This window comes from Enoplosus armatus, chromosome 15 (genome assembly GCF_043641665.1).
Source record: "Enoplosus armatus isolate fEnoArm2 chromosome 15, fEnoArm2.hap1, whole genome shotgun sequence".
Taxonomy (NCBI): Eukaryota; Metazoa; Chordata; class Actinopteri; order Centrarchiformes; family Enoplosidae; genus Enoplosus; species Enoplosus armatus.
The window spans coordinates 22,724,408-22,750,362 of NC_092194.1; the positions used below are offsets into that span (position 1 = coordinate 22,724,408).

Here is a 25,955-nt window from a genome sequence, read left to right on the forward strand (position 1 = left end):
CTGTAAAATGAATATAACACCTGTCCAGCAGGTGTAACATCTACTGTAAGAACTAATAAAACTGACTCTCGGTGAGATTCAATCTGTCAGACACTGAAATAAAAGACGAGTCAAATCGTTCTTTTACCCAAACAAGAACAATGACAAAGCACTTTATTAAAGCAAAAAATCTTTATCAGGAAACAGCCAGCAGACAGAAAACAAACAAACCTTAAAAAACAAAAGTCTCTGAAAGTCAAAGGCCATTTTTTTCCCCCAGATATTCTTTTTTTTTAATAATCTCTACACTCTGTTTCTAATATTGCATCGTCTCCAAGACTCAAGGCCACATTTCCTCTTTTCCCTTCAAGACAATCAAACATCTCGCGTCCTGTGAAGGTGATTATCTCTCAGCCGCTGATTGAAGAAACAAGTTCATGTTCACGACCAAAGCAAGAAATAAATCCAAGACAGAGTCCTTGTTTAAACAGACGCAGCTCATAAACTCTTTATGATTTATGTACAAATGTAAACACAAACAAGGTGCAGATAAAGTTCATCTATTGTGGATTCATTTTTGCTCCAAAGATGGTGCCCTCTGAAGCTCCGCCTTCTCACAGGTGAACAAGTTCTTTAGTTGTTAAATCAGTCAATCAAAAACTAATCAACCGTTTCATCCAGAAAGTGTCCAAAAACAGACACTTGTCATGGCCAACGATTTTGAATTCATTATATAAAACAGAATGAAGCAGCAGAATCAAACGAATGGTTTTAAAATGAGAATAAAACAGGAAGTGATGATGATGTGGAGTCAGTGAGCGTTCAATACTCAGCGAGAGGAGAGACGTCAGCTGATGGTTTCTGATATCACTGATCATCTGCAGACTGACAGAGAAGAAGAAGAAGAAGAAGAAGAAGAAGAAGAAGAAGAAGAAGAAGAGTCCTGGCCGGGACACTTCCTGTCTCCAGCTGCTGACGTGACGACATAAACAACTGATGACACGTGAACAAGCGACAGGAAGCTGTTCGTCTGTAATCTAAAGATGGAGGCTGTGAGGAGGCGGGTGGAGCAACAGGGGGCGCCACAGGTCCAGATTCACCTTCAAAACAAACTCCAGATGTTCAGTTTAAAACATCTGTGAGATACAAAACCAGCTGGATGTTTTGTTGTTGTTTACCATTAAATTTGCTCTGATTTTTCTTCTTTAAACACTTCCTGAAACAGAGCTGGACGTAAATCTGACCTGCTGTTGCATCATGGGAGCAGCTGATGTTTCCATAAGCATCAGTGACCTCTCTCACACACACACACACACACACACACACACACTCTCACTCTCTCTCTCTCTCTCTCTCTCTCTCAGTCGTCAGCATGGCTCCTCCTGTAGATCGGCACGTTGATGCTGTGGAATGCTGGCACCCAGCGGTTGTCATGGAGACCCACATTGCAGCCGGGCGCGTCCCTGCGGGCGCCGTGGCAACACATCCAGTATCCGGGGCCGTACGGCAGCGCCTGGCAGTACGGCTTGTGGTGCCAGCGGCACAGCGACACGTCGCCGCGGCCGTAGCGCTTCTTGCATTGTTTACATGGGTCGTCGCGGTAACGGGGGTCAGACACCCACAGCGAGTCGGCGGGCCGCACGCCGTAGTTGTCGATGATGAACTTGAAGTAGTGGCAGGTGCACTTGAGCGCGGCGAGGCCCTGCGTCGGCAGCAGCAGGAAGATCTTCACCAGCAGGTGATGCGGCAGCACGGCCAGGTACGGCTGTGGCTCCAGCAGCTGCTGCAACCGCTGACGCATCTCCAGGAAGTCCTGGGACACCGACATACACCGGCCCAGAAGCACTCCGGCAGAGCCAGGAGTTACACCCACAACCTCCTCCTGACCTCTGTCAGCCTTTCTCCTCCTTTTCTTCTCCGATTGGCTGCCAGAGTCAGGGTGAGCAGGAGGGGGGCGGGGCTGAGACGGGACTGGTTCTGGGTCAAAGGTAATTCTGTGGCGAGGGGGAAGGGGGGAGGAGTCTGTGTGGGGGAGTGTCAGGGAGGCAGCAGGAGACAAAAACAACAAGCCGGGCAGAGGCTCCGCCTCTTCAGATGGAGGGGGCAGAGCCTGTGTGAGGGGTGGGGCTGCTCTCAGTGTCTCTGGGACAGTGCTCTGTGTTTCCAGACCTCTGCAACCCCTGGCCTCCTGAGCCTCCACCGCAACCTCAACTGAGGGGGGGGAGAAGGGCGTGGGCGGGCCAGGTGAGGGGGGCGTGGTCAAAGCTGAGGCAGGTGTTACTGAGCAGGTGGTTGGGTCCCTGCCTGCACTCTGAGCACCTGGCAGTGATGACAGTGAAGACAACGATGTCATTGATGTTGATGAAGGCTGGCAGGGGGCGGAGCTCAGGTCACCGCCGGCGAGCAGGACTCGTCCCACCATCCTCCTCAGGCTGTTGCTCCTCGACAGATCTCCCTCCGTCCTCCTCCTCAAACACTCGGACTCCAGCTTGGCCACCATGTCTGACACCTTGATGCTCTCGGGCTCCTCCCCCCTAACCGCTGACCCCTCCCTGACCTCGGTTGGCGGAGCTCTGGACAGTGTGATGGTGGTGGAGCTCCTCTGGAGGGTGAGCAGAGGTTTGGAGTCTGGCTGCTGCTCGCTGGCTCTCTGCTCCAGGAACGCCACCATCTCCCCCACCGACACCTTCTGCTCCTCCTCCTCTGCCTCGCCTCCGCACCGCCCGCCGCCTGACAGCAGAGTCGAGTCCGAGCGACGTGGAGATTGTTTGTGGGCATATTGCTGTGTGTCAAGGACCCGAGTTGTCCGGTCCTGCTGCAGGTTCTGGTTGTTTCCAGACCTGCGGCGGCGTTTGGCGCTGCAGTTATCCTCCCAGCTGCCCTTCGCCTTCACAGCCCGTAACAGTCCCGACATGGTGGTGGGATTTGTACACACTGATGTCGTCCTGTCTCGGCTGCCGGAGCCACCAGTTGAGGTGCGTTCGCTGTCCCTGCCTCCGTCAGTCCGCTCCCCATCTGAAGCGAAGATGGCGATCTTCTCACGTACGTGTCCAGGCTTGATGACGGTCCAGATGTCCAGCGGGGTGTCTGCGTCCTCTGTAGCAGTCTGGTAAAGTCTGAGCATAACGCTCTCGCAGCCCTCTGGGGGGAGGGGCGACGCCTTCAGCCGGAGCGACGCCATGCTGCTGCTGATGTTGTTGTTGTTTGTCGCGTTGCAGCAGCGCAGCGTGTTGGTGGAGATGACACTGAACGGGAGGCGGCTGATGTTGCCATGGTTACTGCTGCAGGTCTTCAGCAGCGCCCCCTGCTGGCCCACAAACAGGCTGCTCTGCTGGGACAACGTCTGAACACCAGCCACATCCAGACGCAACTCTGAGCGCACAAGCTTCGGATACGACTTCAGGTGCATGATGGTCCTGAGAGAGAGACAGAAACAGAGAGACAGACAGACAGACAGAGAGAGAGACAGAGAGAGAAAATATGGGGTACATGACATAATTAGAACAATGAAAAATAGTTACTAAGTAAACACAACACTTCACTGCTAACATTAGCATGCTAAACTAAGATGGTAAACATTACGTTAGCATTTAGCTCCACATGGAACAGACAGAGGTGAACAGGCAGCTTTAACAACTTGAATGTCACGTGTCATCAGAAGGACTTCCTGTCCCACTGACACCAACGTCAACATGCGATACTGAGAGCCGCTGGAACCAGTTCAGGCCTTTCAAGGACCGCACCAAACACACCTCTGAACGTCACGTGATCTCACACACACACACACACACACACACACACACACACACACACACACACACACACACACACACACACACACACACACACACACACACACACACACACACACACACACACACACACACACACCATCATCAGAGCTGCAGCATGAAGAATGCCTTATAAGCACTGGTTAGACAGACAGACACAGACTGGGACACTTACTGGTTTTACTGGAACAGTGTGACAGTTAAACATCCAACAGCTTTTATTTCTGTTTGGAGGGCCGGCAGCTCCTCCTCAGGGTTATGTTTGTGTGTGAGCTACAGTCTCAGTCTCAGTCTCAGTGGTGATCCTCTGACTCTTCATCTAGCGCCAGCCTATCACAGTCACAGTTTCCGCCTCCAGTAACTGACAGACACTTCCTCACCTTCCTCACCCCCCTTTTAGTGTTTTTTGTTTTCTCTCAACCACGTGTACAGACATGTGCGGAAACACACACAGGATGACATCATGAACAACTGTGCGCGCACACACACACACACACACACACACACACACACACACACACACACACACAGTACAGCAGCATTACATCAGCAGTCTACTGCTCTCAGTTCAGTTTGGATTTGTTCCCACAAACACACCCAGTATGAACAAACCTGCCTGATGAAGTAAAACCTCTGAGGAGAATCTCCATCATGTTTCTGCTCTTTCTTGGTTTTTGTCAAATAAATCTTCCTGTAAAACTTTACTTGTGTATCAACATTCATGTTTACACACTCATGGGAGTAAATGTATCCAATCACATGAGACCTGGGGCCACCAGCTGACCCCTCCCTTCATGTAGACCCACACCTGACTGTTAGCTGGAGGCTCGTAGCAGCTAGCTGAGTGACATTGCGGGTCAGAGGTGTGTTTGGAAATCAGCTGGTTAATTCATTAACTCCCCTTATTCTGGTGAGGGCGGTGTAGAATTTACACTTGTTGGTGTCTAAATGAGTAATGAGGTACAAAAAGTGTTGGAATTGGTCCAGTAGATCACCTCAGCCGGCTGAGAGAGACCTTTCTGTTAAAAAAGGTTTTGTAAATGTTTTTGATGCAGAAGTAAAACTCTACTCGAACAATTGCAATACTTTTGGTAACTAGTAGACATTTAGACCCCAAAATGTGTACACCTCGGGCCCTGGTTTGAAAATACCCAAATTATCTTTCCTGAAAAAGACCATTTGAAAAGTAAATGCAGAATTTTATGTTTTCAAAGACATAAGAGGAAAAAGTGGCCGTTTTGAGCAATGCTCCTAAAAATTCTCTTTTATTCAACAATGCGCCATGTTTCGTGACAGAGGGGCATCACTGAGTCAACTCAGCTCAACCTGCAGTAGGGGGCGTCACTGAGCCGCTCTTTTTCCTGTGGTTTTACGTTACGTAGGAAAAGGACCAGAAAAGGACATTAGGCAATAAAATCAGTTAGCGAACAACATCCAGCTGTTTTTAAACTGGAGTTTCTTACTTTTACTATTTAAAACCTTTTTTTATTCTTGACTTTATGTATTGATATTTTTAGACAAAGCAGAGCAGACCTTTATAAAGACAGCTGTGTGTGTGTGTGTGTGTGTGTGTGTGTGTGTGTGTGTGTGTGTGTGTGTGTGTGTGTGTGAGAGAGACCTCTGACCTCTCTCTGCGTTTTATATAACAGTGTTTCTGGCTCTGATTAGCCTCCCTGACTTCAGGTTGTGTAATCCTAATTGTTCCCAGTCGCAGTGACTCGCCTGCAGCACCAGATTCACTATTTCTACTAAACACTGCAGCTGCTTCACATCTCAGAAAACTTTACATTTAATGTCAGTGTGTTTCTGTGTGTCAGTGTAGTGTGTTGCAGTGTGTCAGTGTGTTTCTGTGTGGTGCAGTGTGTTTCTGTGTGTCAGTGTGTTATGTGTTGCAGTGTGTGTGCCAGTGTGTAGTGTGTGATAGTGTGTCTCAGTGTGTAGTGTGTTGCAGTGTGTTTCTGTGTGTCAGTGTGTCTCTGTGTGTCAGCGTTGCAGTGTGTTGTGTGTTAGTGTGTTTCTGTGTCGCAGTGTGTCAGTGTGTTTCTGTGTGTAGTGTGTCTCAGTGTGTAGTGTGTCTCAGTGTGTAGTGTGTCAGTGTGTAGTGTGTAGCAATATGTAGTGTGTGTCAGTGTGTTGTGTGTTGCAGTGTGTCAGTGTGTTGTGTGTCGTAGTGTGTCGCAGTGTGTTGTGTGTCGCAGTGTGTCAGTGTGTAGTGTGTCGTAGTGTGTTGTGTGTCTCTGTGTGTCAGTGTTGCAGTGTGTCTCAGTGTGTTGTGCGTTAGTGTGTTTCTGTGTGTCTCAGTGTGTAGTGTGTCTCAGTGTGTTGTGTGTCAGTGTGTAGTGTGTTGCAATGTGTAGTGTGTCTCAGTGTGTTGTGTGTCACAGTGTGTCGCAGTGTGTCAGTGTGTAGTGTGTCGCAGTGTGTTGTGTGTTTCTGTGTGTCAGTGTGTAGTGTGTCTCAGTGTGTTGCGTGTTTCTGTGTGTCAGTGTGTAGTGTGTCGCAGTGTGTTGCTGTGTGTAGTGTGTCTCAGTGTGTTGTGTGTTAGTGTTTCTGTGTGTCAGTGTGTAGTGTTGCAGTGTGTTTCTGTGTGTCAGTGTTGCAGTATGTCTCTGTGTGTCAGTGTTGCAGTATGTCTCTGTGTGTCAGTGTTGCAGTGTGTCTCTGTGTGTCAGTGTTGCAGTGTTTCTGTGTGTCTCAGTGTGTAGTGTGTCTCAGTGTGTTGTGTGTCAGTGTGTAGTGTGTTGCAATGTGTAGTGTGTCTCAGTGTGTTGTGGGTCACAGTGTGTCGCAGTGTGTCAGTGTGTAGTGTGTCGCAGTGTGTTGTGTGTTTCTGTGTGTCAGTGTGTAGTGTGTCTCAGTGTGTTGCGTGTTTCTGTGTGTCAGTGTGTAGTGTGTCGCAGTGTGTTGCTGTGTGTAGTGTGTCTCAGTGTGTTGTGTGTTAGTGTTTCTGTGTGTCAGTGTGTAGTGTTGCAGTGTGTTTCTGTGTGTCAGTGTGTAGTGTGTCTCTGTGTGTCAGTGTTGCAGTGTTTCTGTGTGTCTCAGTGTGTAGTGTGTTTCTGTGTTGCAGTGTGTTTCTGTGTGTAGTGTGTCTCAGTGTGTAGTGTTGCTGTGTGTAGTGTGTCTCAGTGTGTTGTGTGTCGCAGTGTGTTGTAGTGTGTCAGTGTGTTGCAGTGTGTAGTGTGTCAGTGTGTCGCAGTGTGTAGTAGTGTTGCAGTGTGTAGTGTGTCGCAGTGTGTAGTGTGTCGCAGTGTGTCAGTGTTTCTGTGTGTCAGTGTTTCTGTGTCTGTGTGTCATGTGTCAGTGTGTTTCTGTGTCAGTGTGTCTCTGTGTCAGTGTGTCTCTGTGTCAGTGTGTCTCAGTGTGTCACAGTGTGTTGTGTGTAGTGTGTTGCAGTGTGTTTCTGTGTGTCAGTGTGTAGTGTGTAGCAGTGTGTTTCTGTGTGGCAGTGTGTTGCTGTGTATAGTGTCTCAGTGTGTAGTGTTGCAGTGTGTAGTGTTGCAGTGTGTTGCAGTGTCGCTGTGTGTAATGTGTCATAGTGTGTCTCAGTGTGTTGCAGTGTGTAAGTGTGTTTCTGTGTGTCATGTGTGTAGTGTTGCAGTGTGTTTCTGTGTGTCAGTGTGTAGTGTGTCTCTGTGTGTCAGTGTTGCAGTATGTCTCTGTGTGTCAGTGTTGCAGTGTGTCTCTGTGTGTCAGTGTTGCAGTGTTTCTGTGTGTCTCAGTGTGTAGTGTGTTTCTGTGTTGCAGTGTGTTTCTGTGTGTAGTGTGTCTCAGTGTGTAGTGTTGCTGTGTGTAGTGTGTCTCAGTGTGTTGTGTGTTAGTGTGTTTCTGTGTGTCAGTGTGTAGTGTGTCGCAATGTGTAGTGTGTCTCAGTGTGTTGTGTGTTTCTGTGTGTCAGTGTGTTGCAGTGTTTCTGTGTCTCAGTGTGTAGTGTTGCAGTGTGTTGCAGTGTCGCTGTGTGTAATGTGTCATAGTGTGTAGTGTGTCTCAGTGTGTTGCAGTGTGTAAGTGTGTTTCTGTGTGTCATGTGTCAGTGTGTTTGTGTCGCAGTGTGTAGTGTGTCGCAGTGTGTTTCTGTGTGTCGCAGTGTGTAGTGTGTCGCAGTGTGTTGTAGTGTGTCAGTGTGTTGCAGTGTGTAGTGTGTCAGTGTGTCGCAGTGTGTAGTAGTGTTGCAGTGTGTAGTGTGTCGCAGCGTGTAGTGTGTCGCAGTGTGTCAGTGTTTCTGTGTGTCTGTGTGTCATGTGTCAGTGTGTTTCTGTGTCAGTGTGTCTCAGTGTGTCACAGTGTGTTGTGTGTAGTGTGTTGCAGTGTGTTTCTGTGTGTCAGTGTGTAGTGTGTAGCAGTGTGTTTCTGTGTGGCAGTGTGTTGCTGTGTATAGTGTCTCAGTGTGTAGTGTTGCAGTGTGTTGCAGTGTCGCTGTGTGTAATGTGTCATAGTGTGTCGCAGTGTGTCAGTGTTGCAGTGTGTCTCTGTGTTGCAGTGTGTCTCTGTGTTGCAGTGTGTCTCTGTGTTGCAGTGTGTCGCTGTGTGTCTGTGTGTTTCTGTGTGTCAGTGTGTTTCTGTGTGTCGCAGTGTGTTGTGTGTTGCAGTGTGTCAGTGTTGCAGTGTGTCAGTGTGTCAGTGTTGCAGTGTGTCTCTGTGTTGCTGTGTGTCAGTGTGTTTCTGTGTGTCGCTGTGTGTCAGTGTGTGTCAGTGTGTTTCAGTGTGTCTCTGTGTGTCGCAGTGTGTTGTGTGTCGCAGTGTGTTGTGTGTCTCAGTGTGTTGTGTGTCTCAGTGTGTCAGTGTTGCAGTGTGTCTCTGTGTTGCAGTGTGTCAGTGTGTTTCTGTGTGTCGCTGTGTGTCAGTGTGTTTCTGTGTGTTTCTGTGTGTCAGTGTGTCAGTGTGTCGCAGTGTGTTGTGTGTCGCAGTGTGTTGTGTGTCGCAGTGTGTAGTGTGTCTCAGTGTGTAGTGTGTCTCAGTGTGTAGTGTGTCTCTGTGTGTCAGTGTTGCAGTGTGTTTCTGTGTGTAGTGTGTCTCAGTGTGTTGTGTGTTTCTGTGTGTCAGTGTGTCTCAGTGTGTTTCTGTGTGTCAGTGTTTCTGTGTGTCAGTGTGTTGCAGTGTAATAATGCAACAGTTTCATGTATAAAGTTGAGTCTGGGGGGTTCATGGATGGAGAAACAGTGTGGGATTGTGTAACAGTAATGACTCACTTTTCATACAGTCCGCCAGTTTTTTCATCATGTTACAACATCATCAGTGATGTCATCCTACAAACATCCACTGCAGTCTGAGGACTGAATGTGTTCACATGTTTATATTTATATTAAATATAGATAAGATGAGATCAAACTGCATCGCCGTAAGTTAAAGTTGTGAATTCAGCTAAGAAGAAAAAGAAAAAGATTTCTCAAAGCTCACCTGTTCTCACGGCCTTCAGGTGTGTTCAGACAGAAAGTGAAGCACATTTTCACCTTCAAACAGAACTACAGAACTCTGCAGATACTCCAGTTCTGTTGTTTCCCTTCAGTCTCTCTCCTGTTTCCTCTCCGTGTGTTTATACAGCAAATTTGTGTTTGATCGCATCTTTCCACTGATTGGTTCAGGTAATCACACTGCCTCTAAAATTCACTTCACATTCAGACTTCATATCTCCAAACTGTATTCCAATAAAGGCTGATTTAAGCTATTATTTCTATCTTTATTATTTTATTTTTTCTATTTACTGCACAACAGCTGGTCATATAATTGAACTAAAATGACACGTATTCAACAGTGTTGTTAGTGAAATGTACCCTGGGAGTCGTAATTGACTTCACACCTTCAGTTTTTATGTCCACAGGCTTCTTGTAGCTTTGATAAAACAACCAGATATTTCCATCATTTGTTGTGATGACGTTTATGTTTATGGTCATGTTGTGTCACAGAAATTAGGTTTACCTCCAGACTGCGTGCTGATTGGCTGGTGTTGGTGGGGACGTGGTCCTGGTTTGAGTGACAGCTCCTCTGATCCTTCAGCTTCACATCGCTCAGACGTTCACTGTGACTCCTCCCAGATAGGAAACGAAACCCAACTCTGTCTCTGCTCTGGCTCCACCCCCTCACAACGCAAACACACACACACACACACTCTGTAGGAAAACACACACACACACACACACATCTACATTAGTAACAAATATACAACTGGTTATGATTCATTGGAAAACACACAGCTGTCTGTCGTGTTAAAGTAAGAACTTGTTCTGTTTGATGACAAGGACGAGTGTTCGGCCTGCTGCCGCTGTTACAACAAGCTAACGTCCAGCTAACGCTCAGAGCCTCCTGCACAACAATCACAAAGTTATTGAGTAGATTATTTGCTGAATGATAAAGTAGAATGAATATTAGTTCCACTGTTTCTACTTGTGCAGCAGAGCCCCCCAGTGAGGAGCAGACAGGGTCAGGGTTCATGAGTCAGGAGTCACCCACCTGGCTACAACAGGATATTACAACAAACTCGCAGTCAGCAGGTTCTACAGTAGTCAGACTGCCAGCCAATTACCCAGAATTCCTCACTCCCCCGAGGAAGCTGACACCGGACCTGTAATTAAGTTTTAAAAAGGAGCTGAGAAAAGCCCGCCCCCTGACCTCTGTCTGCTCCTGGTTTGTTTACAGCCTCAACGCTGTGACCTCTGACCTCCCCCCTGATCTCCACTGCTTCCCACTCAAGACACCATGGTCGTGTTCACCCGCCACACGCCCGACTGCTGCCAACGTTCAATTGTCTTGAACTTTTTTCAACGTGACACAACGCACAGAGCAAATCAGTAGACGAGAGACGGATCTTTGCCGTTTGAGAGTTCCCTGAAATATATACAGTATATGTTTTTTTTCTAACAGTTCTCGGAACAAACAGGAGCTCTCACACGGCAGAGCACCAGACCAGATGTATCAGGTAATGCTACATATAGGTTCAACTTAAGCTAGGCTATATAGTTACGGCTATGCTAACTTAGTAATCAACAATAACAGTCTGTGGTTGGCCGCTGTGATGAGGGAGACAGTAGTGCACAGAAGCTGTTTCCACGCATACAGCGCCTGGCGGTGAGAGATTATGCGCGTCAAATTTGGACCATTCTGGTTTTAGTTTCACACAACAACAACAACAACTACTACTTTATGGAAGAGGCCAGCTGTTTGAGTCACGTGACCCTGTTTACAGCCCTGTGTGGCCTGTGATTGGTCAGAGTGAAACAGCCTCAGTTCCTCTGTAAAACAGTCTGAAGCTTGTTTCAGCCAGACGACCACACCCTCCACTGCCTAAACCATAAGGCATGTTGGGAAAACACCAAAACGCTCTGTGAGTGTGTGTGTGTGTGTGTGTGTGTAGAGAGAGGGAAAAACACAGAGCTTCTTTAAACTGACCAGACTGGTTTTCTCAGTGTAACCTGGACACACACACGCACACACACACTTTGAAGCCATATTCAAGTTATAGCTGAAAAGTTCTCCTAAATATTTAGAATGACCTTCTATCAATTTTCACATTTCATAACATTCAGATTATTTGTTAATAGAGTTCTTAATGGAGTAAAGAAGCAGACAGTACTGTAGAGGCATCACACACACACACTCACTGTGATGAATGAATGAAACGATTTTACTTTTAACCACAAGAAACCTGTCCAGGACGTCCTGCAGAGCCTCTAACAACTTTACACCAAGTGAAACTTAGGAAGTGTAATATTGACTTCATCAAGTCATCAAAACCACACAGACAGCTTGGTGCTACAGGAAGTACATACATACATATATATACACACACATATATATACATACATATATATATATACACACACACATATATACATATATATACACACACATACATATATACATACATATATACACACACATATATATATATATATACATACATATATACACACACATATATATATATACATACATATATACACACACACGTATATATATATACATACATATATATACACATACATACATATATACATATATATACATACATATACATACATATATACACATATACATATATATACACACATATATACACATATACACACACATATATATATATACACACACACATATATATATATATACACACACATATATATACATACACACACATATATACATATATACACACATATATATATATACACACATATATATACATACACACACATATATACATACACACATATATATATACACATAAACATATACATATATATATACATATATATGTATATATTAGGGGTGGGACTCGATTAAAAAAAATAATCTAATTAATTAGAGGCTTTGTAATTAATTAATCTCGATTAATCGCATAACAATATTTGCCCCCAAAAGCAACATTTTTTAATTTAAATGGATTTTAGTAGAACACTGAATCAAATAAAAGACACAGACTTGAATACTGTAAACCCAAGCTCTTTTAATGTCTGAAAAAATAAATTGAATTGCATTTCACTGGGCCGGGCAGTCCCGGTCCGGTATGCGGACCGGGACTGCTAGTGCCTGGCTCTGTGCTCGCTGCAACATGCTTTGCATTTAGGTGATACCGTAGGGTTGACGTGCTTCGGTGGTATGCAAACTCTTTTTTGCACAATTTGCATAAAACCACACTTTTGTCAATACTTCCATCGGATAATTTTTTGAAATGAAATTTTCCTTCCATCAGTCCTAGCAAAGAGCTTTCGTCAGATTCCTCCATTTTGGTAGCCGTTAGCCGAGCTCAGCTGTGTGCACCAGTGTAATCGGTGTACCAGGAAATCGTGCAGTGACAAACGTTCCGCGTTGTTTGGAATGCAAACTGCGATTAAATGCGTTAATTTTTTTAAGGCGTTATTTTTTTTAATTAATTAATCGTAATTAACGCGTTAAAGTCCCACCCCTAGTATATATACATATATACATATATATATACATACATACAGTGGCTTGCAAAAGTATTCAGCCCCCTTGAATTTTTCCACATTTTGTCACGATACGACCACAAACAGAAATATATTTTATTGGAATTTTATGTGAAAGACCAACACAAAGTGGCACACAATTGTGAAGTAGAAAGAAAATTATACATGATTAAAAAAAAAATTTACAAATAAAAAACTGAAAAGTACGGTGTGCAAAAGTATTCAGCCCCCCTGAGTCAATACTTTGTGGAACCGCCTTTTGCTGCAATTACAGCTGCAAGTCTTTTGGGGTATGTCTCTACCAGCTTTGCACATCGAGAGACTGAAATTTTTGCCCATTCTTCCTTGCAAAACAGCTCAAGCTCAGTCAGATTAGATGGAGAGCGTTTGTGAACGGCAGTTTTCAGATCTTGCCACAGATTCTCGATTGGATTTAGGTCTGGACTTTGACTGGGCCATTCTAACACATGAATACGTTTTGTTTTAAACCATTCCATTGTAGCCCTGGCTTTATGTTTAGGGTCGTTGTCCTGCTGGAAGGTGAACCTCCGCCCCAGTCTCAAGTCTTTTGCAGACTCCAACAGGTTTTCTTCCAAGATTGCCCTGTATTTGGCTCCATCCATCTTCCCATCAACTCTGACCATCTTCCCTGTCCCTGCTGAAGAGAAGCACCCCCAGAGCATGATGCTGCCACCACCATGTTTGACAGTGGGGATGGTGTGTTTAGAGTGATGTGCAGTGTTAGTTTTCCGCCACACATAGCGTTTTGCATTTAGGCCAAAAAGTTCAATTTTGGTCTCATCTGACCAGAGCACCTTCTTCCACATGTTTGTTGTGTCTCCCATATGGCTTCTGGCAAACTGCAAACAGGACTTCTTATGGTTTTCTTTTAACAATGGCTTTCTTCTTGCCACTCTTCCATAAAGGCCAGATTTGTGCAGCGCACGACTAATAGTTGTCCTGTGGACAGATTCCCCCACCTGAGCTGTGGATCTCTGCAGTTCGTCGAGAGTCACCATGGGCCTCTTGGCTGCATCTCTGATCAGTGCTCTCCTTGTTCGGCCTGTAAGTTTAGGTGGACGGCCGTGTCTTGGTAGGTTTGCAGTTGTGCCATACAATTTCCATTTCCGGATGATGGATTGAACAGCGCTCCGTGAGATGTTCAAAGCTTGGGAAATCTTTTTATAGCCTAACCCTGCTTTAAACTTCTCCACAACTTTATCCCTGACCTGTCTGGTGTGTTCCTTGGACATCATGATGCTGTTTGCTCCCCAATATTCTCTTAACAAACCTCTGAGGCCGTCACAGAACAGCTGTATTTGTACTCAGATTAGATTACACACAGGTGGACTCTATTTAGTCATTAGGTCAACATTCGATCATTCAGCAATCATCAGGCAACTTCTGAAGGCAATTGGTTACACTCAGAGAAAAGGGGGCTGAATACTTTTGCACACCGTACTTTTCAGTTTTTTATTTGTAAATTTTTTTTTAAATCATATATAATTTTCTTTCTACTTCACAATTGTGTGCCACTTTGTGTTGGTCTTTCACATAAAATTCCAATAAAATATATTTAGATTTGTGGTCGTAACGTGACAAAATGTGGAAAAGTTCAAGGGGGCTGAATACTTTTGCAAGCCACTGTATATGTATATATACATGTATATATAACATACATACACACCTCTTCAGAAAGTCACCTGCTCTCAGTCTGAGAAACACTCCAAGAAAACAAACTCTGCACTGACATACCTTCACATGTCTGAACAGGGCTGCAGCTGCTGCTGCACACACACACACAATTTTCCAGATGTGTTTTTTGTAGTTTCTGTGTCTCTTGGCGTTTTTTTAAGAAATGATTGAAGTAAAATCTCACAAACATCTGAATGTTCGTTTATCAACTCTCTGAACTGAGTCCTGAACCGTCTGACAGAAACGCAGAAAAAGTTTTTACATCTTTATAAATGTCTTTTGCTTTTGTAGAAAATATTATATCCACAGTCAACAAGGTAAGATATGAACTGGACCTCAGGTATTTGGAAGCACAACCAGCTGACTGACTGATATCAGCTAAACTGGCTGTTTTCTGTTGCTGCAAGTGCCTGAAAGGTTTGACTGAACTGATTCAAATATGTATTTAATCGTGGTGCATGTATGAGGAAACAGTTAACATTAAGGATTCACTTCCTGATGTTGTTAAAGTGCCAAAAACACCTTCAAATCCTAAAATGTGGTCCCAGCTCCCCCCTGATGTTCTGAAACTCAACTTTCATTTAAAACTAACAAGAGGAAATGAGTCTCTACACGGAGAGCTGCTGACGTGATATTCTGACTGTGATGACAAACGATTCATGTGCAGCTGATAAGACTTCAGTCAGCTGATCAACACACACACACTTTACTGTACAGGTAATCCTTTCTTAGGAAGTTTCCTGGAAAATTACTGTAATCCTACACAAACTGCAGGGAGACGCTGCAACTCACAGTTACTTTCATTATAGAGGAATCTGCTGATTATTATTATTATTATTGTTGTTATTATCCTGAACGCAGGATCCCGCCCTGTAACCGTTGTTGAATGGCATGTAGCAGTGATCCAGAGTGTTTATTCAGTCACTATGTTGATGGAAGTCACAACCTTTTTCAGTTCTGCCTGATTGAAGTCTCCAGCAACAATGAGCGCAGCAACAGGATTACTGATCTGTGAGCAGTTCAAGTAACCCTAAACCTGTGGTGGGATTGATGTAAATTCATTAGGTAGAAAGTGCGTCTGTATTTGATTGATAATAACTCCAGATCAGGTGAGCATTTTAATATTCCCACTGTCACACCAGTCCTTGTTCACCATACAGCGCCTCCTCCACTCTCCTCACCAGAGTCCTCTGTTCTGTCAGATACAGAAACAACACTGGTTGAATGGTGCTGTTCGGTATTCCAGGATTTAGCCAAGTTTCGGTGAAACAAAGGACATTACAGTTCCTGATATCCTGTTGGGAACTGATGCGGGCACGGAGGTCGTCCAGTTTATTATCCAACGTCTGCACATTGGCCAGCAGGATGCTGGGCAGGGCAGGTCCATGTGCTGGTGTTTGATCCCTCCACGTTTCCCTCTGAGTTTACTCTGATGTTTGCACTTGAAAACCTCGATCAGCCAGGTAGCAGAGTCGGCAGGATGAGAGTTTGCAAAGTGGTGAGTTGACCATATCCCTACCCTGACGAGTGTCTCCTAGTTATATTATCATTGTCCCAATTATTCATGAAAGTACAAAAAAAAAGAGCTAATATTTGTAAATGTGTAGTGGAGACTGGAGAGGTCAGCACCTTCTACAACAGACATCCCTGACCGAGGCTCACACTAACAGAGAGCAGGTTTCCCCACAAAACTCCGGGACTGTGTCCTCCTGAGAGGGACGCTGTCTCACAGAAAAGTAACAATTATTTCAGTTATTAATCAATCTGCAGATTACTGTCTTGATTAAAAGATCCATTGTTGTACAGATGTACAAAATGTTTAACAGATAACAGTAACAGATTCAGTTACTGAGACAGAAAAAAGAGAAACTGACACCAGAGAATTTTTATCTTAATGATTAATCAATTAATTACTGATTAACTGACTAATGGTTTCAGCTCTAATCTGGTTACTGCAGTATTCCAGTCTTATGTATGTGAACACCAGATCCTGGTTTCTGATGTGAAGGTGACTTCATGCTGAAGAACGTGTGAAACTCTTGATATTGATATTAAGTAATAATGATAATGATATTAAGTACATGATAAGTTAAATCCAGTTCCACACTACAGAGACCAGTTCATGTTGGTGAAGAAGAAGATCCGGTTTTCTGATCCTCCATCTTGAGGATCATCAAGTTCAGATCTTGAATATGATCAAAACCAGGATACTAATGTGTGTGCAAACATACAGTGACAGTAATCGGGATTTGATAATTGATTGATCATTTATTACTTTTCAAGACCTCTCTGCTGCCAGCTTCTCTAATGTGAGCTTTTCTCTGTGTTTGTTATTCTGACCATAAATGCTGGTTCTACAGCAAGTCAGGGAAAGAAGACAGAAGCAGAGGTTTCAGTTAACTAGTCCTCCAGCAGTGACCAGTGTTAACCAGCTCTACTAACCCCCAGCTGCAGGTCAGCGCAGGAAAACAAACTGCAGGCATCTTAGCACAGACAGAACCAGTTCAGGCCCACAGAGTCAGTGACAGGCAGCTGCTGACTCTGCAGTCTGAAGCTAAGAGCTCAGCTAGCTAACACAGCATAGCTGCCATCCGAAGCTTCAGACAGCTGCTACAAACTTCAGTCTGAGGCCTCTGCATCACCGCTCTGTCTAACAGCTAATGTCAGTTAGCATTTAGCAGGAATAGCTACTCACAGTGGCTCCGTATTGAATTTACCAAAGAGACGGTTAAACACACTGTTATCAAACAAACAAACAAGCAGTCTGTAACCAGAGCTGACTTCCGAGGGAAGTCGCCAAACTTTGCTAGCCACACCGCTAACTAGCATGCTACTAGCTGCGGCAGTCTGAAGCCATGACACACCTGGCTAACTAACTAGCCTCTGTGGCGAACGACCACAGAGCTGCGAGGAAGGAAACCAGCGCGTCGACATTTCAACAGAACAAAAGTCATTTACAACAAATCTGAATGAGTTTCTCTCGGTTTATGTTCACATAAAGCAGACAGCAGTTAGCATCAGAAGCTAACAGACAGACAGAGAAGAGGCCGAGGGTCAAACTAACCTGAGGGAGGAAATCTCTCCGTCTCTGTCCGCTGGAGATAAAAAGCTGCTGGCAGCGACCAAAACCACTAAATCCCCTTTTCCCGGTTTGTCGTGTTACTCTGAAACACTTCCGCTGTCGGGTGCTTCAGTTAGCTGTTCATAAAATGCTGTTTTAAAACGTTAAAGCGCGGTTATACGGGGCGCCGCTGCTACTGGACCTGTCTGTCCCTCAGAGCTAACTAACAACTACTGACTGACCGAGCACAGCGACGTCCAGCTGGAGCAGCTGCGTCATGACGTAGGAAGTCTGCCACAGATCGTCTATATCCAACAGATGGAAAAAAAGTACCATGAAATATAACTACATTTATAAACATGCTTCAAATCTGCCATTATTTATTTATTTGTTTGTTAGTTTATTTATTGTTTTCTTGTTTTTTTGCATTTTGTATTTCCATCCACAGGATTTGATCACAGTTCACTGTGATTGTACCTTATTACCTTACATGTGACAAATAAACTTGATTGATTGATTGTACCTTCCATTTATCTGTTGAATAATAAATGTAGATTAAATGGATATTTGTTTTGATTATTAAAGTCTTTTGAAAAAGGAAGTGGTTTGGTCACCTCAATAATCTATCTGTGAGACGACTTCAGTTTAAACAACAAAAACCTGCTGCAGGTTTCCATCATGCAGAATACATCAGACAGACAGAACCAGGAGAACCAGGAGAACCAGGACTCCTCTAGGAGAACCAGAAGTCCTCCAGGTGCCAGGGGTCAAAGGTCACAGCCAGGACTGTCTGGGTACAATTAGAGCAGGTTTATTGTTCAGAGTGATCTCTATCTGAGACACTGCTGACCAGATTTGAACAAACTGGCTCTTTTCTTTTTTAAGTAAAGACTTATTCTCCTTTCCTTCACCTCCTCCTCCTTCTTTCTCTCCCGTCCTCCTCCCCTCCCTGTGTCCCCCCCACCCCCCACCTCTGAATACTGATAGCAGGAGGTGTTTCAGTGTCGCCCTCTGGTGGCTATGAGCAGTTTGCCCTCCAACGCATTACAGTGTTTTACAATAGCTGACTCACAGGCCCTGTACGAGTAATACCAGGTGGAGACGCACCCAAGACACATTGAGGACGCATCAAGATCCGATCACTCAGACCACATTTGGAGGTGGTTGTAATGAGACACAAAGTGTTCTGGTACCAGAGTCGATCCTCAGACGTGTAGTGTGTGAAAAGTGTTTTGGATGTGCGATGACCTGAAGCTGAGCTGCATGTCAGTAAACAGAACTGAGTCAGCAATTTAAAACAGCAGTAAAGGGGAACTCCACCTCTTTCACACCTCAGCTTGTGTTGTGGGGTTCTACAGCTCCAGGCTACATTAGCAGCTACTAGCGTAACACACCTGAATCTCAACTGTCGACTGACCATTTGCATTGTGGGTAATATTATAAAGAGTACGGTCTAGATGATTTGGTGCCATATGAATAAAAAAGAAAATAATTAATTTAATTTATAACAGTAGAAGAATGTGTGGAATAAAAAAGATGATTTGTCTGGTTCTGCTGCATTGATCATCATAAGTCCGACAGTGTTTCAGGAGTGTGATGATGAATCATTGGAGGACTCTTTGAACAGAACCAGGTCTGTATTGTTCTGAGACAACATTAAAACAAGTGTTCTTTGCTGTTATTCACACTGAAATAGCAACAGAGCACAGAAAGTCTGTTTAAAAGGGATCTTCATCATGTAGGTTTGTGTTTATTTAGAGTGAGAATGATGATGGTTTCTGATACTGTAATCCTGTTACACTGGTTTACACTGGATCCCCCGAGAGCACTGATGGTATCAGCAGAGGTCAGGGTTTGGTCCTGTCCTGCTGTACAGACACAAACAGACAAACTACAGCAAATTTAAGATGGACCTTTATTTAGAGACAAACAGAAGACAACTAGTACAAGAGGATCTACTGAGGATCTACTGAGAACCTCCTGTGGATGTTTTATGCATAAAAGAACAAGAATCATCTACAGATCTATTCAAGATATATTTTGGATTAACTGTGATCACCTGTACATCTACAGGATCTATGGAAGAGCTCCCATAGAGCCAGGGAGATTCTATTGTGGATCTACCAACACTGTTCTGTAGATCTATTCTAGATATAATGATGATCTCCTGTAGATCTACACTGAGGGTGAACCGACTGTGGATTGGCTGAGAGTCTACAGTGAATCCGGTTGTAATTCATTCACATGTTTTCAAACGCTTGAAGATCCAATCATCACTACAGTGTCTGTAGTGTAACATGCTTGAAAACATTCCACCTTAAAAGTTGCTGGTAGCAGCCGGTAGCCTTTGAGCGGCTCAGTGAACAGATGGTTTTTCCTCCAGTCTACAGCTCACTAACATTAACTAGTAAAGATGAAAAGCAGCAAAACAGTTGTTGCATAACTTCCAAAACCAGACACAACTTAACGTCATCAGTGGCTGCTGGTGGATCTCCTGAAGATCTACAGGGGATCTCCAGTAGATCTATAATGGATCTCCAGTTTATCTCCTGGAGATCTTCAGTGGATCTCTGGTGGATCTACAGTGAATCTCCCATAGATCTATGATGGATCTCCTGTAATATTATGGCGGATCTCCTGTGGATTAACTGATAATCTGATCTCCTGTAGATCTACAGATGACCCCCCACTCCCTTAGATCTGTGGTGCATCTCCAGTGGATCCCCCTTTTATCTGTGGTGGATCTGGTGATTTGCCTCAGGGCATAGTCTCCAAAAGGACCTTGGACAGGCGGAGGTCGTTGTAGATGTTGAGTCTGTTGATGGATCTCAGGTTGGTGATCCTGTGTTGGTACGTCAGTAGGTGACTGTTGTTGACGGCCACCTTAAACTCTCTGTTGGTGCACATGATCTTCATCTGCAACAACAAAACCACCAACTGTTATCACCCGGCTCACATATTCACTGACTGGCACTTTAACTACACTTTATTGTGCATCCAGGGACCCTCCAACACCTTTGGTCGTACCTTACATTCAAGAGGTGGCTCATGATTATCAATTAATACCTAAAATAAGAGTATTCTTAGAGGTATAAATTAAATATTTGACCTCGAAATCCTTCCCCTCGGAAAAGGGGAAGTGCTGCAGGTCTCTCTCCTCTTTCCCCCACTTGTTGTTGATGCGGGTGTTCCTGACAATCACCTTCTTGCCGCTCTCATTGAAGCGAGGATTGAAGTGGAAGGCCAGGTCATGGTCTGCGAATAGATCCACTGTGATCCTGTAAAACAACAGAGACCATCACTAATCCACCGGATGTCTTACAACATCTTTGGATTTATTACTGAACATATAGATCACTGAATCAATGAAACACATCTGGAAATGTTTCTCCTGATTGTAACATCAGGTGAGCAACATTAAAATATAACTGATAATAACAATTCATCATTTCAAACATATGACAACAAAGGAAATACAGTTTCTTTTCCTTTGATTTCTGTCAAATGTTTCAGTGTGTTGAGCGTCTGTAAACTGTGTTTAAATGATACTGACTTCTGTGGAAACTGCTGGTGTTCGTGTTACTTGATGAAGGAAATGACCACTGCAGACTGTTTTAATGTGAATCTGCTTCCATCCATTATTAATGTTGACGGGTTCATACTCACTTGTCAGCTTTGGGTTTGATGACTCCAGCGATGGTGATGAGCAGTTTGTCATGAACTCCATGGGGGAGATTCTGTGTGTACGGAACCACCTGTCAACCAGGAAACAGCTGTTAACTCCACCCATCCATCAGTCGATCCATCTACCATCCATCTACCATCCATCCATCCATCCATCTACCACCCATCCATCAGTCCATCCATCTACCATCCATCCATCCATCAGTCCGTCTGTCTCTCTCTGCCTCACCACATTCTGTTGGGGAGCGGCAGGTATGGCGGGTCCAGGTGAAGGACTGGGCCATCCTCCACCTGCAGCTGGTTGACCTCCAGGCCAGGCGCCTCCACCTGCAGCTGGTGGAGCTCCAGGCCAGGCGCCTCCACCTGCAGCTGGTGGAGCTCCAGGCCAGGCGCCTCCACCTGCAGCTGGTGGAGCTCCAGGCCAGGCGCCTCCACCTGCAGCTGGTTGACCTCCAGGCCAGGCACCTCCACCTGCAGCTGGTGGAGCTCCAGGCCAGGCGGGGTTGGTAGAGGGCTGACCTCCGGGCCAGGTGGGGTTGGTAGAGGGCTGACCTCCAGGCCAGGTGGGGTTGGTAGAGGGCTGACCTGCTGCAACACATCCTGTCTTTATTTGCCTGCTTTGTCACTGGTTTATTAAAGTTTATTAAAGCCTGAATGTGTAGCAGTTAATATTTCAGACTTTGGTGACTCTGGTGATCGAATCAGTCGATCCAATAGAAGCTTAACTGTCGGAGCTCAGGTGAAGCTCTGGGTGTTTATGATGGAGATGACAGAGTGATTACTTAGATTTCTTATTTGTTTGAAAACCCATGAAGAGCTGTAAACTGCACCACTTATCATCATCGTCATCATTGTCGTCATCATCATCATCATCATCATCGTCATCAGATTCAAAAAATAAAAGCTTATATCAACAGAAAAATATGTCAGATGATGTAATCACATACAACTGCTGTCAAATGATAATAAAGAAAAGAAGAAGTAGAAGAAGAGTGTGATGATGATAATCGTACCAGGCCAGACACCAGGTGCACCGCCCCCTCCTGAAAAATCATCTAAGGCATCGCCCAGCTGCAGAGAGAGAAAGTGAAGAAGAAGAAGTGGTTAACTTCACTGACTGCTGTTCCACTAACGACCACTAGACACTGCTGTGATGTCTCTCTGCCTGTCTGTCTGTCTGCCTGTCTGTCTGTCTCTCTGTCTCTCTGCCTGTCTGTCTCTCTGCCCGTCTGTCTCTCTGCCTGTCTGTCTGTCAGTCCTCAGGATGAACTGTAGTAACTCTGGTGATCCTCTGACTCTTCATCAGCGCCACCATCAGGTCAACATGTTCATGTGTCCAACACTTTGGTTTATGACCAAATACCTGCAGAGCTGATGACGTTCATCAGCCTCAGCTGGACTCATGCTAACACGCTAAACTAAGATGGTGAACATTATACCCGCTAAACATCAGCATGTTAGCATTGTCATTGTGAGTATGTTAGCATTTAGCTCATGGCTGCAGCCTCTCAGTGTGGTTATTGGATGATTCTTTCACCTGTTGATAGTGCCGTCCTCCTTTAAATACTTATGCAATAAGAAGACAGACGCACCCTGCAAACACTCAGTAAAATGACACAAACTGCAGCACAGTCTGGTGAGTCTGACTGATAAATACAGCTGCAGTAGTGTCTGAGCTGTCCCTGAACGCAGCACAGTCCATAGTGTGTTTCAGAGTGTGTGTGCAGAATGAGGGTGTGTTGGTGACAGACTCATCAGGAATGTTCTGTATGAAGGTGTTGGTTTTAGAGATGAATGCCACCTTGGTGACATTCATGACCGCCCCCCCCCCCCAACACACACACACACACTCTCTCTCTCTCTCTGTGTAAATACTCAGCTACAATGTCTGTATTGTATCGCAGGGTTTCACTGTTTACTGTAGGTGTAACTCTGATTCTTTAGATACCACACTGTTATTACACACTCATAATAATTCAGGTTTTGGAACCCAAAGTTTATCTGAATTTCCAGAAAGTTGAATTAAATAAAACCTGACTTGCTGCTTGTTTATGTGTGAACATGAGTTCCCTGGTTGATGGAGATAAACAGCTGGTGGAGCTAATTCTCCAGTCGCTGCCATTAAACCACCGCAGAAGAAGAAGAGGACACCACGAAATGATGTCATTAAAGAGCTCCAGTCAAAACTCAAACGAAGAACCATGTGGAGCACATGAGGAAGGTTACAGCCTCCTCATCGCTGCACACAGATCTGATGTTTTCAGCTCTTCATGTGTGCCAGCATTTATTCATCAAGTCTAAGAACATTTCCACTCATTCATTTATTTGCATTTTCAATTTGCACATAAAAAGTGGAAACGCTGGAAATGAAATGTGTTGGTGTAAAAAGATGATGGATGAAAACCAATTATTTCAGTTCAGTTTTCTTATGCAAAAATGGAAAATGAGCATAAAATCAGGGGGTTGGAAACTCCCTCAGTGATGTTAGTATGTGTCGCCGTGTCAAACCGAAGGAGGAACTATAGCAAACAGAACCAGGTCTACCGTCACGCCTTTGTCTCTTTTGTGTTTGAATTAAATAGAAATGAAAACGTTCTCAATCTAAATCTAATTTCCTTTTTCATCTGGTGAGCTTGAAATGACACAATAACTAAAACAGCGAATGAATGAATGGAAACTCAAATAAACAAATCAAATCTTCCAGTGATGAACAGTAACATCAAACGCTGTGAATATTCAGTGAAAGATAAAAAACAGACTTACGTTCATGCTGCTGCTCTGAGATCTGAAACAGACAGAGAAGTTTGAGAGCAGCAGAAGAAGAAAACAATGTGTGAGGGTGTGGTGGGGCGAGTCCTGACACGAAGAGGAAGACGAGGAATTAGAAGAAGAAGAAGAAGAAGAAGAAGAAGGAAAACCCGAAGCTGCTCTACTTCACTGTGACAGCTGCCTTTAAATGCTGTGTTCTTATTTTTCTGTCGAGGGCTGTTAAAACTTTAATGTCATTTTATTCATGATGCTGATGGAGTTTGTTCCGTCTGTTTATAATAATGTTAATAATATGAATAATAATGTAGAATGACTGGACTGCTCTGTGCGTCTGTTATTGTCAGTACCTGACGATGTAGTATAATTATATCCTGTATCAGCATCAAAATATACTTAAAGTACCAGAAGTAATCATGTATATGTATGTATATTATATGACTGGATTATAATCAGTAATAAATCCTCACTACCTATATTCACTACATGTATAGCAACGGAGTGGACAAAATAACAGAAACAGCTCTCAGACGACATCCTCCTGATCTGATCCTGGATCAGCAGGTCTGTCAGTCTGACAGTGTTTTAGTTACTTCACACTGCTGTGTGTGTGTGTGTGTGTGTGTGTGTGTGTGTGTGTGGTTTTCTGTTGGTGGTGGGTGGAGTCGACTCTCTCACACCAAACACACACACACACGTCACATGAACACAGATGAGTGTGCCGCCTGTTGACGGTCCACCCACTCTTGTTGTTTATGTTGTGTAAATAAAGTTGACTTCATTTAAAGCCTCAGTCCTGAATAACCGACATGAAAAGATGAAACATCACAGATCTCTGACTTCAGTGACTTCTTTTTCTCTTTCTTCCGGAATAAACTGAATTACAACAGAAAACAACAACAAACAGTAATTTGTCTTCAGGAGACGACTCAAGTTTTAGATGAACTTCCTGTTTGTGTTCCTGGTTTCATCGTCTGACTCAGAAGACGGACAGAGACTCTGAGAGCCTGAAGCTGAAGACTGAAGTCTGAAGTGGAAAATAGAAAGAGTTGACGTACCTGAAGTCACCTGAGAGCTGCAGACTCCAACTGACGCTGCGTGAAATATGAGTGTTTTAAGTCCCGAGCCTCGCCCTGTCCCACATCCAGACCACACCCACACTGACTCACACACCAGTGGTGTGTGTGTGTGTGTGTGTGTGTGTGTTTGGGAACGTTGCCATGCAAACTGTATTTTTAAAACAACTTTTGTTTGATTGAAGCAGTTTCTTTTCCACCCACAGACACTGGAGATCAAACTGGATTATTGATGAGTATTGGTCTGTTATTAAGTGTTGCCATGGAAACTAAAGAGCAGACTCAATTCCCAATAACAATCAGAGTGTTTTTATGAATTCTCTTTGTTTTGGGGGGCATTTCTGGAGCAGCACGGCCGAGTTCACAACACAAACTGAACATGTGATGTTGAACAGCTGTGAGTTCATGTTTCATGCTTCACTGTCTCTGTAATAACTACAAGATTAGAATTCAGCGATAAATAAAGCAGCAATTGTTGCTTTGAGTGTCACAGAATAAATACTCTCAGTTCTTTAGTTAGAACATCATCCTGCTAACTAAACTTCAGCTGTGAAACATGAAGTGGCATGTCTACTGGTCTCACTGGGAGCGGTGGTCCTGAATCCAGTCTGACACTCCCTTAGCTTCGTCACTGATGTGAAACAGTCAGAAACAGTCCACCGCTGGTGGGTCTGTGTTTAGACTGGGACGCCCCCCAGGACTCCTGATGGACACTCAGTCACTCACTTTGTACCTGAGTCATTCAGTGTGAAGACGGGAGGAGCCCTGCTGAGAGTTTAAGAGTGTGTCCTCGTTCAGTTTGTTCTTGTGACTCGGGTTTCTCCTTCTTCCACTGATCTACAGGAGGTGCTAACACGACATGAAACACAGCAAAGAAGAAGACTGCCAGCTAGAAAACATCAGCATTATCATATTGATCATCGCTGACGGCCGTCGAGTCGCACACGTCAGGTTCTCATCTATAAGATGAAGCGCAGTGCATTGT

General features: G+C 44.4%; 2 protein-coding genes across 4 annotated transcripts; both read right to left on the minus strand.

Moving 5' to 3' along the window:
• Positions 1-132: 132 nt before the first annotated feature.
• On the minus strand, positions 133-17,615 carry fbxo34 (F-box protein 34). Its single transcript, XM_070920479.1, has 3 exons — positions 17,448-17,615; positions 9,684-9,874; positions 133-3,395 (listed from the first exon to the last, which is right to left on the minus strand). Exon 3 carries the CDS (start codon positions 3,386-3,388, stop codon positions 1,340-1,342), a length of 2,049 nt encoding a protein of 682 aa, XP_070776580.1. The 5' UTR covers positions 3,389-3,395; positions 9,684-9,874; positions 17,448-17,615; the 3' UTR covers positions 133-1,339.
• A 1,730-nt stretch (positions 17,616-19,345) lies between these two features.
• lgals3b (lectin, galactoside binding soluble 3b) lies at positions 19,346-25,022 on the minus strand. Of its 3 annotated transcripts, XM_070920599.1 has the most exons (8): positions 24,953-25,022; positions 23,892-23,913; positions 22,142-22,199; positions 21,492-21,713; positions 21,358-21,434; positions 21,111-21,199; positions 20,554-20,722; positions 19,346-20,360 (listed from the first exon to the last, which is right to left on the minus strand). In XM_070920599.1, the coding sequence occupies exons 2-8, from the start codon at positions 23,895-23,897 to the stop codon at positions 20,202-20,204; spliced, it is 780 nt and encodes a 259-aa protein (XP_070776700.1). In that variant the 5' UTR covers positions 23,898-23,913; positions 24,953-25,022; the 3' UTR covers positions 19,346-20,201. The 3 variants fall into 3 exon arrangements, with proteins under 3 accessions (XP_070776700.1, XP_070776698.1, XP_070776699.1); XM_070920597.1 differs by having other exon boundaries at positions 21,358-21,716; positions 24,953-25,019; XM_070920598.1 differs by having other exon boundaries at positions 21,358-21,713; positions 24,953-25,018.
• Positions 25,023-25,955: the final 933 nt, after the last annotated feature.

Coding starts and splice junctions, on each gene's coding strand:
- fbxo34 (XM_070920479.1), bottom strand. CDS start 3,388: ATGCACCTGAAGTCGTATCCGAAGCTTGTGCGCTCAGAGTTGCGTCTG.
- lgals3b (XM_070920597.1), bottom strand. Junction 20,723..21,110: donor ATCAAACCCAAAGCTGACAA/GTGAGTATGAAC, acceptor GTTGTTTTACAG/GATCACAGTGGATCTATTCG. Junction 20,361..20,553: donor CCGAGGGGAAGGATTTCGAG/GTCAAATATTTA, acceptor TTGTTGTTGCAG/ATGAAGATCATGTGCACCAA.